The 13,131-nt window shown below is 43.7% G+C and overlaps 1 protein-coding gene across 3 annotated transcripts in view; it reads right to left on the reverse strand.

Annotated features, from left to right (window-relative positions):
* ERG (ETS transcription factor ERG) overlaps window positions 1–13,131 on the reverse strand; it is a 284,031-nt gene that overhangs the window by 39,802 nt on the left and 231,098 nt on the right. For all 3 annotated transcript variants that reach the window (XM_024239531.3, XM_054542518.2, XM_002830677.5), the window contains one exon: window positions 3,688–3,839. In XM_024239531.3, coding sequence (XP_024095299.1) covers window positions 3,688–3,839 — 152 coding nt within the window. The remainder of the gene's footprint in view (window positions 1–3,687; window positions 3,840–13,131) is intronic.

The following is a 13,131-nucleotide window of genomic DNA, read 5'->3' on the forward strand; positions in this document are numbered from 1 at the left end:
AGGGTTGAGGGAATCACTTCTCAAAAGTGGGTTCCAGGTACCAGAACCCAATCTGAACACGGACAAAGCCCCCCAACTCCTCTGTGGTTTTATCTCTCAGTCTCCATACAGTACAAATTTTCTCATCAGTGTTTATTAGGACCACTGTTATCTCTAGTGTATAAACATCGGCATGTATTGATGATGGTACAAATGTTTAGGAATAACTGATGTTTTTTTTTTTCATTCAGCTATCCGTGTGATTTGCATTAGTGCCAAGCAATGTCTCTAAGTAGTAGGGACTATGTGAACCACTCAGGACCAGGTCTGGAGAATTCTTTTTGCATACATGGGGTACTCCGTGCCCCAAATCTGCCTTAGTGAGGTGCCTGGATACCATGGGGATGGATACAGCAGCTGGTACAGCTGCCTGAGGTCCTGCAACCTCATGGCCACATTGGAAAATTGTCCAGATTGTGCAATGAAGCTGTGTGTGTGTGTGTGTGTGTGTTCATCTCTGTGTGTGTATGAGCACACATACATGAAGCTTGACCAATAACTGAAAGACTCACAACTTGCAAAATCAGCCACAACTAGCTCTCTTACAAACACTATTAACTGAATAACTGCCTACACTGGCATGAAGCAACTGAAGGAGGGAAGAGCTGAAGAGAAGAGTACTTTCCTCCAAAGAAAGGAAACAGCCTTTACATCAATGCTTATTACTATAAGCCAATTTGCAGAGCTATCCTTGCATCCATCCAGCTAATATTTGATGAGCACCTACTATGTATAAAAAATCCTGGGTGCTCTGACTTCAGTTGATTCTCTGTTCTCTTCCCCACACAAATATCTCTCTTATTTTCTAAATACTTTCCTAGTGTAGAAAGACTCAAGTCTGGCCCTACTGAAAAGGATATTTATGACATCAAAGCATATTGATGGCCTCATGGAAACACAGCCTCACCAGTTAGAAGATGGTACCAGGCATTACCTCTTACGTCTGTGATTCAATGAGGAATCAAGCAAGGAATCTTCAGTGCAGGCCCTCTCAGATGGATTCTCTCATCTTTGAGATCTAAACGCTTTGTTTTGTCTCCTTTGAAGAAATTATATTCTTAAGGAGAAGGGCAAAGGGTGAGATGGGTTAGGGGGCTTCCTTTGGGTGTCTACTTTACTTTGTTCATGACCAGCCAGTGTCTGGGCAACACACCCCTGCCCTCCTGCCTCTCCTCCAGGCACATCCCAGCCCCCAAGTTTTGCTTATGTGCCACACATCTGGAGTGGGCACCTGGGACATTTGTGTTTCTATTTTTCCCATCCAACAGGAACAGCCCCCTGTTCCGAGGCACAGCAGCAAGTGAGGCAGTCTCAGGCATTCAGGTGCATTGTCAAGATCAAACCAAATGCATGGCCTCTGTACCTGTCAACTGCCTTTCAGCAAATACTAAGGACAGTTTTCTCCCTTTCGTAATCTGCCATCAGTGTCTCCTATAAGTCTTAAAAAATGCTTTGAAATCAGGCACAACCCCAAAGGATGGTCCCTTTCACACCCCACTGCATCGAACTAGCTTCACGTGTTTGCTGAAAGTCATACGGTGACAAATCTAAGCTGAAACCCAGGATACAAATCCAGGCCAGATGTTTTGCAAAGTACTCTGCACTCCTGAACTCTTCTGTCTAGAAGGTGACAGAAGCCCACTGGGCGTGATCCAACTCAGATAAAGGGAAAATCACACCATGGAGGGAATCTAACCTGTTTGCCGTCACACTTCGCAGATATTAATTTAGGTGACCCCAGGAGCAAGGGAGAATTGAGTTTGTGCAGATTTCACCCATGCATGCCCTTGGCTACTATGCCAACAAGGAGTAACTTGTACAGTACAGCTCAGTGGTGAGGTGTCCGTTCATCCATTCTCCACCTCCCTTAATATTCACTGAGCACCTCCCACTTACCAGGCACTGCAGCTGGCCCTGGAGATAGGGCCTTTGTGGGGCTTACGTTCTATTCAGGGAAGAGGATAATAAGAAAACTTCTTATTTTTTTATTTTAATTTTTTTGAGACAGAGTCTTGCTCTTGTCGCCCAGGCTGGAGTGCAATGGCACAATCTCGGCTCACTGCAACCTCTCTCTCCCTGGTTCAAGTGATTCTCCTGCCTCAGCCTCCCAAGTAGCTGGGATTACAGGCACCTGCCACCATGCCTGGCTAATATTTTTGTATTTTTAGTAGAGACAGGGTTTCGTCATGTTGGCCAGGCTGGCCTTGAACTCCTGACCTCATGATCCACCTGCCTCAGCCTCCCAAAGTGCTGGGATTACAGGTGTGAGCCACCATGGCTGGCCAATAAGAAAACTTTTACATAAACATGCAATATAACGGCAGATGGGAATGAATGAAATCAAGAAAAACCAGGCCAACAGGAGACTGGCAGTCACAGGTGGAGACGAGAGCAATTCTAGACGGAAGTGCTCAGGACCGGCCTCCCTGAGGCCATGACATTGGCATGGATACTTGGTGAAGGAAAATGATATGGAACTACCTGGAATCAAAGGTTTCAGGCTGAGCTGACGCCAAATTCAAATCCCTGAGGCAGGACCGCAGGGTAACCAGATGGCTGAAACGAGTAACAGGGGGGAATCCACAGAAATTGCTGTAAGCAGCTGAGATTTAATCCAATGCCAACAGGCAGAGACTAAAGGAGTAAGGCAGACCTGCCTGAGTCCTAACTTGGCCTCTTATTAGCCAAATGCCCTTGGAAAAGTTGGTGGACCTCTCTGAACTTCATCTTCCTCATCAGGGAAATCATGAGAAAGATGCCCATTTGCAAAGATTGCTTGAGATGATGTTTCTAAAGCATTTATCCAAATGTCTCCTGTAGGGTAAGGGTTCAGTGACTGGTGACTGTTGCTGTTGTTCTTATATTTCTGGTTTTACGTAGCATGTATCCTCTGAGGAGCTTTAAGTCATTTTTTCTATTACCTTTAGTTTGGCTAAATAAATAAGTTCTTGGTACGTCTTTCAAGTTCAAGAGCTATTCCTTTGGGTTGGTTTTGAATTATGTTTGTGGTAAAGAGTTACTCTGGTTATTAGAATCTGTATTACAGGCCAGTGATAGCTGGAATTTTAAATATTTAAGGGAACATGTAAGAAAGCAATATAATATATGGCTCCCAAATGTTTATTTTGCCAGATAAGAGAATTTTAAAAACAAACAAGTCTATCATCTATCATAAATAGCACCTCATGAAGGACAGGATATTTGGAACAATAATCTCCAAGAAGGGGCAATTCCTCCCTAGAAAGGTCACCTTTCATAGACATATACACACGTGTGCATATGTGTGTGTGCACAAGCAAGCCTGCATGTTTGCCTGGACATCCTCTTTCTCTCTGTCTCTCTCCATATGTAGTGTGTGTGTGTATTTTTCTCTATGTGGCAAAATAAAGAGCTGGGGCTACATATTGCTGTCTCACATATTTTTTAAATACTTGTATTTTTAAATACAAGTGTATTTTTCTTGCTTTGCTGTCGATCTGTGAACATGTCCCCATACATAGACCTCTGCCAGCTCCCATTTACAAGCCCTGCTCTGGACAAAGGAGATGTGATCAATGCCACAGGTGGGGGAGAAGAGCTCCCTGAGGCTCAGCCTAGTCTTGGGGAAGTTGTGATCTGCCGAGGGCAGTGAAGCTGTGGGCACCTGACCTGCTGGCACGATAACTCTGCGCTCGTTCGTGGTCATGTTTGGGGGTGGCATGTGCTTCTCCTCCATGTAGCTGCCATAGTTCATCCCAACGGTGTCTGGGCTGCCCACCATCTTCCCGCCTTTGGCCACACTGCATTCATCAGGAGAGTTCCTGGAGGAGAAGAAGAAATGTTCTTCCATTACAATGGCAATCAAAGAGCATGTCTCCATCGACTTCTCACAATACACAGAGAGAACCAAAGAAGGGCAAGGCGGAAGAGACTGGGGGAGAAAGGACAAGTGTGAAAAGCCAAATACAGGTGGGGTGCTGTGGCTCACGCCTGTAATCCCAACACTTTGGGATGCCGAGGTGGGCGGATCATGAGGTCAAGAGATCGAGACCATCCTGGCCAACATGGTGAAACCCCGTCTCTACTAAAAATACAAAAATTAGCTGGGCATGCCTGTAGTCCCAGCTACTCAGGAGGCTGAGGCAGGAAAATTGCTTGAACCCGGGAGGTGGAGGTTGCAGTGAGCTGAGATCACGCCACTGCACTCCAGACTGGTGACAGAGTAAGATTCCATCTCAAAAAAAAAAAAAAAGAAAAGAAAAGCCAAAAACAGGCCTTGCCTTCTGTCCTCCCAAAATGCATATTTTGAAGCCCTAGCTCCCAATGTGACGGTATTAGGAGAGAGCCTTTGGGAGGTAATTTCAGTTTGATGAGGTCATGAGGGTAGAGTCCCATGATGGGATTAGTGCCCTCACTAGAAGAGAAAGAGACCAGAGCTCTCTCTCTCTCTCTCTCTCTCTCTCTCTCTCTCTCTCTCCCCCCCATGTGAGGGCAGAGCAAGAAGGTGGCCAGGCCATCTGCAACCCAAGGACAGAGACCTCACCAGAGACTGGCCCTGCTGGTGTCTGATTTTAGCCTTCCAACCTCCAGAAGCATGCAAGCTCGAGTCCCGTTGTTTCAGCCAGCCAGTCTGTGGGGCTCTGTGAAGGCAGCCTGCACAGGCTAGGACAGTGCCCGCACTGGCTAGATGCATAGAACATGCACAAGGGAGGTGGAACTACCACCTGGCTTCGGTTTCTTAAGCAGCTCCTCCTGAAACTGTCATGTCAAAACTCCATCTGTGACAACTGATTGGGAACACTTGCAGGGAACAGTGAACTGCTCTTTGTTCTCGCGGTGTGACAGCAAACAGGCAGAGTAGACAGATGCTGCGGGGCGGCACCAGGGACACTCGTTTCTCAGCGAGGTTTATCCTGGAACGACGTTCCTTTTCAAAACCTCAGAATGAAATCCTCCTGCTGAATTTCAAATCCCTGCAGCCAATCTTTACATATGGAGCTTTGAAGACTCTCAGTACTCCAGGCTTAGGTGCAGACAGGAAGGGCAGGGAAGGGTGGGGACTGACGCTAGGGGAGGCCTCATGGGGAGTGGACTCCAGCAGTCCTAGAGGACCCTTGCGAAAGGGATATGGAAGGAACTGTGTGGATGCAGAGAGGGGTCAGCTACTGACTACTGACCTTGGGCAACAGGTCACAGGGCTGCTGCTAGTAAGGCAGTCACTGTCATTTGGATAAAGTCAAACCTACCTTTCTGGAAAAAGAAAAGGAAAACATTTTAAACAGTGAGATGTGAAAGCTACAGGACATTGGTGAAATCACATCTGATAGGGAAATGCCAAAAAGAAAATCCAGCTTAGGGCCGGGAGCGGTGGCTGACACCTGTAATCCCAGCATTTTGGTAGGCCGAGGTGGGCAGATCACCTGAGGTCAGGAGTTCAAGACCAGCCTGATCAACATGGAAAAACCCAGTCTTTACTAAAAATACAAAATTAGCCGGGCGTGGTGGTGCATGCCTTTAATCTCAGCTACTCGGGAGGCTGAGGCAGAAGAATCCCTTGAACCCAGGAGGTCAAGGTCGTGGTGAGCTGAGATCGCGCCATTGCACTCCAGCCTGGGCAACATGAGCGAAACTCCATCAAAAAAAGAAGAAAGAAAGAAGAAAGGAAAGAAAAAGAGAGAGAGAGAGAGAGAGAGAGAAAGAAAAGAGAGAGAAAATCCAGCTTAAGCAGAAAACAGAAAATACATGTCAGTGCCTTCTTAGATGGTTAACACATAGATGGTAAACCCAGTGTCACTGTAGCTGAGAAGTATTAATATTTAGGGTCTGTTGTCTAAGGTGGATTTCCAGAAATGCCTCTCAGCCTCTATCCAACCCATACATTTTTTTCATATTCCTTGGAATCTGGGAACCTTCGCTTTCTCTAGATTTTAGATTTCTATCCCAGTGTTTCTGGTTGTGGGATCCACTCCAATGAACCCTCATTTATCTCCTCCACTTCTTGTTAGTTGGAGTTCTGCAGGGAACTTGGACAATCAAAAAACTATGGGCTTGGCATGGATGTGAACTTCAGGTCTAAGGAGGTCAAAACCATCTGAGGCAGGAGAGCACTTTCTGAGTGGGGTGAGATGGAGAAGGTCATTCCACACCTGAAAGCCATAGCTGGGATGTGGACAGGAAGGGAAAGTGTTTGTTCAGCATGTGGGAACTTGAAAATACAGGTTTGTTCTCAGCATCACTTACAAATGTGTCTGAAGCCTATGGAGGGATGTTAGGTGTTGGCAGTGAAGAGGGTACACTGCCATCTGCGGATGGAGGTTAGAGTCAGGGCCACGCAGGACTCAGGCCCTAACACGGGCCTGGAATGCACAGCCCTGCCTGATGGCATCCTCACAGCTGTGCTAACATGAAGGAAATTTTAAAATAATAATGGTCTGAGTTCCCATGAAGTAGATCCTGAATATTTCCACTGCTGCCTACACATGCATTATTTCCTCTTGATGCTATTTTTCCTGGCTTCACACATTTATCTCTAAAAGACCCATCCTAATATCAAAACACAGAGTGTCTTCACTTAGACTGAGTTTCCTATTCCTCTGGAAAATTCCATCAGTTGAGTAGAGTGTATATGTTTTGGTATATTTGTCTCAAGGAGAGAAGTTACTAGGGAAGAGAAGTTAGAGGGATTAGGTTCTTTAGGAAAAAGACTTTACCCAGATGATGTGAGTAACTCAAGTAACAACTATAAAATCTAGACAACCTTTGTTCAGATTCAATCATTCACTCATCCATTTAGACAACCGTTATTAAGTGCCGGCCATATACCAGGTCCCATCAATTCTTTCTTCTCCAACAATGCAGTTAACCATTTGAAAAGTAAAAGATCAAAGAGATGTATAAAATTATAGAAACAGGCCAGGTGCGGTGACTCACGCCTGTAATCCCAGCACTTTGGGAGGCCAAGGTGGGCGGATCACCTGAGGTCAGGAGTTTGAGACCAGCCTGACCAACATGGAGAAACTCCGTCCCTACTTAAAAAAAAAAAAAAAAATTAGCTGGGCGTGGTGGTGCATGCCTATAATCCCAGCTACTCAGAAGGCTGAGGCTGGAGAATCGCTTGAACCAGGGAGGCAGAGGTTGCAGTGAGCTGAGACCACGCCATTGCATTCCAGCCTGGGCAACAACAGCAAGACTCCATGTCAAAAAAAAAAAAAAAAAAAAAAAGAATTGTAGAAACAGGGGACATTGACGATTTTGAACCCTTCAGACCAACCCCTTTTCCATTTTCTTTTAGTTCTTTATAGTTTAATTTTCATATCTGAGGACAAGAACTCTAGGCATAGATCACAAGAGTTTCTCTGTGACATTAAAGTAGATCCTTCAGGCCAGTTGCAGCAGCTCATGCCTGTAATCTCAGCACTTTGGGAGGCTGAGGCAGGCAGATCACTTGAGGCTAAGTGTTCGACATCAGCCTGGCCAACATGGTGAAACCCCATCTCTACTAAAAATACAAAAATTTCACCAGGCATGGTGGTGCATGCCTGCAATCCCAGCTACTCAGGAGGCTGAGGTGGGAGGATCACCTGAGCTGGGGAGGTGGAGGTTGCAGTGAGCCAAGATTGTGCCACTGCACTCCAGCCTGGGCGACAGAGCAAGATTCTGTCAAAAAACAAAAATCCTTCATCAAATCTGGATATGATGAACTGTTAGAATGCATTTTGTGAGAGCTTTCCAAAAATATGCATAAATATTTAAAATAGGGTCAATGGAATATGCGTAAATATTTAAAATAGGGTCAACGGTGAGTAAAGCTACTCTGTTTTCAGTTTGCAGCAACAACATCCAATTCATCTCATTAGATTTTCCCATCCCAGCTTTCACTGTGGAAAATGGCAGAATGAGGCCATGAGACCCTATTTTCAAAACTTGCACCTTTAGGATAATTTTTTTAAACTCTTTTTTTTTCCATTGCATTTTGTTTTAGCTTAGAGAAAGATATAGTAGAGCCACATTTTTTATTATTTCAAGTGTTTTTTTGTAATAACTCTGAGGGAACTCCAACCCCAAAGAGAGGAAATGGTAACGCCACAGGGTCACTGAAGTGCTAGACGCCAACCGGGTATTCAACAAATATTGGTTAAGCAGGCCCCAGTTGTTGTATTCTCACTTTTTAGTCTTTTTCCCTTGTTAGTTCTCTTATAATTTTTTTATTTTTATCTTATTATTATTATTATTATTTTGAGACGGTGTCTTGCTCTGTCGCCCAGGCTAGAGTGCAGGGGCACAATCTCGGCTCACTGCAATCTCCGCCTCCTGGGTTCAAGTGATTCTCCTGCCTCAGCCTCCCGAGTAGCTGGGATTACAGGCACCTGCCACCACGCCTGGCTAATTTTTGTATTTTTAGTAGAGACTGGGTTTCACCATGTTGGCCAGGCTGGTCTCGAACTCCTGACCTAAGGTGATCCTTCTGCCTCGGCTTCCCAAGGTGCTGGGATTACAGGCGTGAGCCACTTCACCCAGGTTTCTCTTGCAAATTTTAACAGCAAAAGAGTAGCCTTAATATGTTTGGGATCTGTTTTGGGAGCTTAATAGTTCTCAGTCTTCACCACAGCGAACTGTGTTGCTGGCATCATCTCCACTTTCCAGAGGTGTGAACTGAGTACTCGAAACACAAGGGGCTGGCTCCAGGACTCACAGCCAGGAGGAGGTAGAAGGGGACTTCAATGCGGGTGGCCCGAACTCTCCATCCCTGCTTCTTAACCCTGAACAGAATGACTCCACAAAGTAAAGGCAAGACAATGTCCTTTAAAAGGTAACTGGATCTTCATTTCAGGAAGGCATCAGGGACTCCCTGACCCATACACTACTCTGGTTTAAGGTGTACCCTGAAGCACTCATCCTGACACACTCTCCTACCCTGAGACTGTTCATTTCCTGAAGAGCACGTGTATGACACAAACAGGGCACATATACAAGATGCAAATAAGAAAGAGGAGTGATTCCTGGAGAAGAAAAGAATTTTCAGAGATATCTGCTTTACTTAAGAAAAGGATGCCAGGCACAGTGGCTCACACATATAATCCCCAGCATTTTGGGAGGCCAAGATAGGTGAATTGTTTTAGCTCAGGAGTTCAAGACCAGCCTGGGCAACATGAAAAACGTATTTACAAAAAATACAAAAATTAGCTGGGCATGGTGGCGCGCCTGTAGTCCCAGCTACTCCAGCTACTCAGGAGGCTGAGGTGGGAGGATCACCTGAGCCTGGGGAGGTTGAGACTGCAGTGAGCCGAGATCATGCTACTGCACTGCAGCCTGGACAACTGAGCAAGACCCTGTCTCAAAAAAAAAAAAAAAAGAGAAAAAAGAAAAGGAAATTTTATCACAATTCAGAGAACTGAAAAGTGTTCATTTGAAAGTCTCACTATAAATACATTTCTAGCTCTGTGCCCAGGTGTGATAAGAAAAGATCCACACTGCACAAATGTGTGTCTTGATTACTCCATTGCAACCCCACCTTCACCGGGCATTCTGAGGCTCACACATCGCCAGGGAAAAAGTTCCTGCAAACAGCTTGGTATGTCACCTGCACCAAGCACTGTCCAGCATAGAGGACCGCGTGTTCTCCATTCTCACATGATAAGGATTTGGAGGTTCAATGCATTGTTTTAATGTGCACATGACAAAGAGCATGCTGTGCGGGGAATGAACAGTCCTGAAGTAGGACAGTATGTCAGGATGAGTGCTGCAATGTACACTTTAAACCAGAGTAGTGTATGGGTCAGGGAGTCCCTGATGCCTTCCTGAAATGAAGACTAGTAACCTTTTAAACATATACATACTTTTAAACATACACATACAAGCTTTTTAAACATACACATACTTGCATATGTGTGTTGCAGCAGTTCCTGAGAATATTCTCAGGCTATTCAGCAGGTGCCTGTCAAACAGATAATCATTTAGTAAATATCAAATGTATCTGTCTTTTTGTTTGGGGTGGAAATTTCTTTATTGCAAATAAGCGTGGTTCAAGATATTGCTCTCACAGACGCCTCTGAGGACAAACAAAAATCATTTTGTCTTTTTTTTTAATTTAAATAGTTTTGGGGGAACAGCTGTTGTCTGGTTACACGAATAAGTTCTTTAGTGGTGATTTCTGAGATTTTGGTGCACCCATCACCCAAGCAGTAAACACTGTACCCAGTGTGCAATCTTCTCTCCCTCACCCACTCCCACGCTTCCCCCAGAGTCCCCAAAGTCCATTGTATCATTCTTATGCCTTTGTGTCCTCATAGCTTAGCTTCTAGTTATAAGTGACAACACACAATATTTGGTTTTCCATTCCTGAGTTACTTCAGTTAGAAAAATGGTCTCCAACTCCATCCAAGTTGCTGCAAACGCCATTTTCTTCCTTTTCATGGGTGCATAGTATTCCATGGTGTGTGTGTGTGTGTATACATATACACACATATACACATATGTACATATACATATGTACACATACACACATGTACATATACATATGTACACATACACACATGTACATATACATATGTACACATACACATATGTACATATATACATATGTACACATGCACATATGTACATATACATATGTACACATGCACATATGTACATATACATATGTACACATGCACATATGTACATATATACATATATGTGTATATATGTATATATGTGTGTATACGTGTGTGTATATATGTGTATATATATGTGTGTGTGTATATATATATATACACACACACACACACCACATTTTCTTTATCCACTCATTGGTTGATGGGCATTTAGGCTGGTTCCACATTTTTGCAATAGTGAATTGTGCTGCCATAAACGTGCACGCGCAAGTGTCTTTTTCATTTCCTCTGTGTAGATAACCAGTGGTGGGATTGCTGGATCAAATAGTAGTTTTACTTCTAATTTTCCATACTGTTTTCCACAGTGGTTGTACTAGTTCCACAGTGGTTGTACTAGTTTCCATGCTGTTTTCCATAGTGGTTGTACTAGTTTACATTCCCATTGGCAGTGTAAAAGTGTTCCCTTTTCACCATATCCATGCCAACATCTATTTTTTTTTATTTTTAATTATGGCCATTCTTGAAGGAGTAAAATGGTATCACCCTGTGGTCTTGATTTGCATTTCCCTGATAACAAGTGATGTTGAGCGTTTTTTCCTCTTTGTTGGCTATTTGTATATCTTCTTTTGAGAATTGTCTATTCACATCCTTAACCCATTTTTTGATGAAATTATTTATTTTTTTCTTGCTGATTTGTTTGAGTTCCTTGTCGATTCTGGATATTAGTCCTTTGTCAAATGCATAGTTTGCAAATATTTTCTTCCACTCTGTTGGTTGTCTGCTTGCTGATTATTTCTTTTGCTGGGAAGAAAGTTTTTGGTTTAACTGAGTCCCATCCATTTATCTTTGTTTTTGTTGCATTTGCTTTTGGATTCTTGGTCATGAACTGTTATTCTCAAATTTACATTTTCAGTTCCAGGTTCTATTTGTCACCCACAGACATTAGTCTTGACAGTCCTATGCAATATGTGGCATCAACAAGAGTAAACAGGAGCTGGGAAGACAGATACTTCCCTCTGCTCACAGCAGCAGAAATTCCACATTAGCCAGGGGGCTCCAAGAGGGGAGGGCTGGTTCAGAATTCTGAGAAAGAACTGGACAATAGCCCAATGGCTGGGATATTAAAAAGCCAGCCATAACACTTCACAACTCCCTGGCAACACCCTTGGGGCCACACAGCCTCAAACTCCTGAGCTCAAGCGATCCTCCTGGTTCAGCCTCCCTATGAATAGCTGGGACTACAGGCCACACTCCTTGAGGAGTGTAACCTGTGCAGCAATCTCACACTTTTCCATGGCATTTGGTCATAACTGTGGTCACTCACAGGAACACAGAAATAGTGTAGGAAGACACCCAAACCTTCATGATGGAAATAAAAAAACCAGAATGCTAGTGTCCTTCTTCTGGTAACTGGAGATGTGCCCAATGAAACTGGCTTGCTGAGCTTCAAATAATAATCTCGCTTAAATAGCAGTTGGAGAATTAAGTTCTAATCATTTAAAATCATGAGCACTGACTTCTTAAAACATACTAGTATTCTGAATTAATGATAAAAGGACATGGCAAAGAATATCAAATACATTGGAAATTTTGTTAAATTTGAATTAAGGAGAGAAGGCAGACAAGTTGCTAAGCCCAGTTGGGTTCTCATAGGGTTACTGAATCAGAGGGCTGGAAGAAGCCCCATTTTCAAGCCCCCGGGCATGACTGTCTGGAAACCACTTGGATGAACAAGAGTTTAGCTTCGTTAACAGTTTTTTAGAGAGGGGCTTCGTAATTTTCCTCTGCAACTCCAGAGTTCTATTTATAAATATGTATAGTGGTTTTAAATATATATTATTCCCCTACCTGTGTGCAAGCTATGTGAAGTTTGAGGTCGGTTATAAAAATACATATAAGACAAAATGATAACATAAATAATTAACAGAATAAAAATGAGGAAAACAAGGGCCAAAAAGGAATTAAGAGACAAAAGCAGCCCACTGAGTAAGCTTACTATTTATCCTGCTGAGGTAGGATACCAGTTCAACTCTGAGCTTTCTACTAGCCAAAGCAAAGATAGAAGTGCATCTGATGACAAGGTTCGAGGTATTAGTAAGCTACATACAAACCAGTTATTCAGCAGAAATAAAGCTCTCCCCGGGCTAAGCTTTGAGAGTTTTTCTCGGGGCTTCTTATGAAGAAAACTGGACTATGCAGTAAACAATATCGTTCTCAACATCTCATAATACATCTAAGACCATCCTGCACAGTGCCAGGAGAAGCTGGTGGCAGAGCAGGACGCTCCCTGCACACAGTGCTCACATGCTGCAGCCACAGAGGTCTAGAGATGGCATGTCCCCAGCCTCTCCTCCTTACTGGCTGCTATTGGAAAGATCAGACAGACCTGTCAGAGAAGTCAGTGCAAAAACATGAAAAAAATGTGTAATTAAAAAAGGAGAAAACCTTGAGAGATGCAGTGTTATATATGCCTCTAGTTTCATAACTCCCAGATTTCTAGATTTGATTTGATTTTATTGTT

This window comes from Pongo abelii, chromosome 22 (assembly GCF_028885655.2).
Source record: "Pongo abelii isolate AG06213 chromosome 22, NHGRI_mPonAbe1-v2.0_pri, whole genome shotgun sequence".
NCBI lineage: Eukaryota > Metazoa > Chordata > Mammalia > Primates > Hominidae > Pongo > Pongo abelii.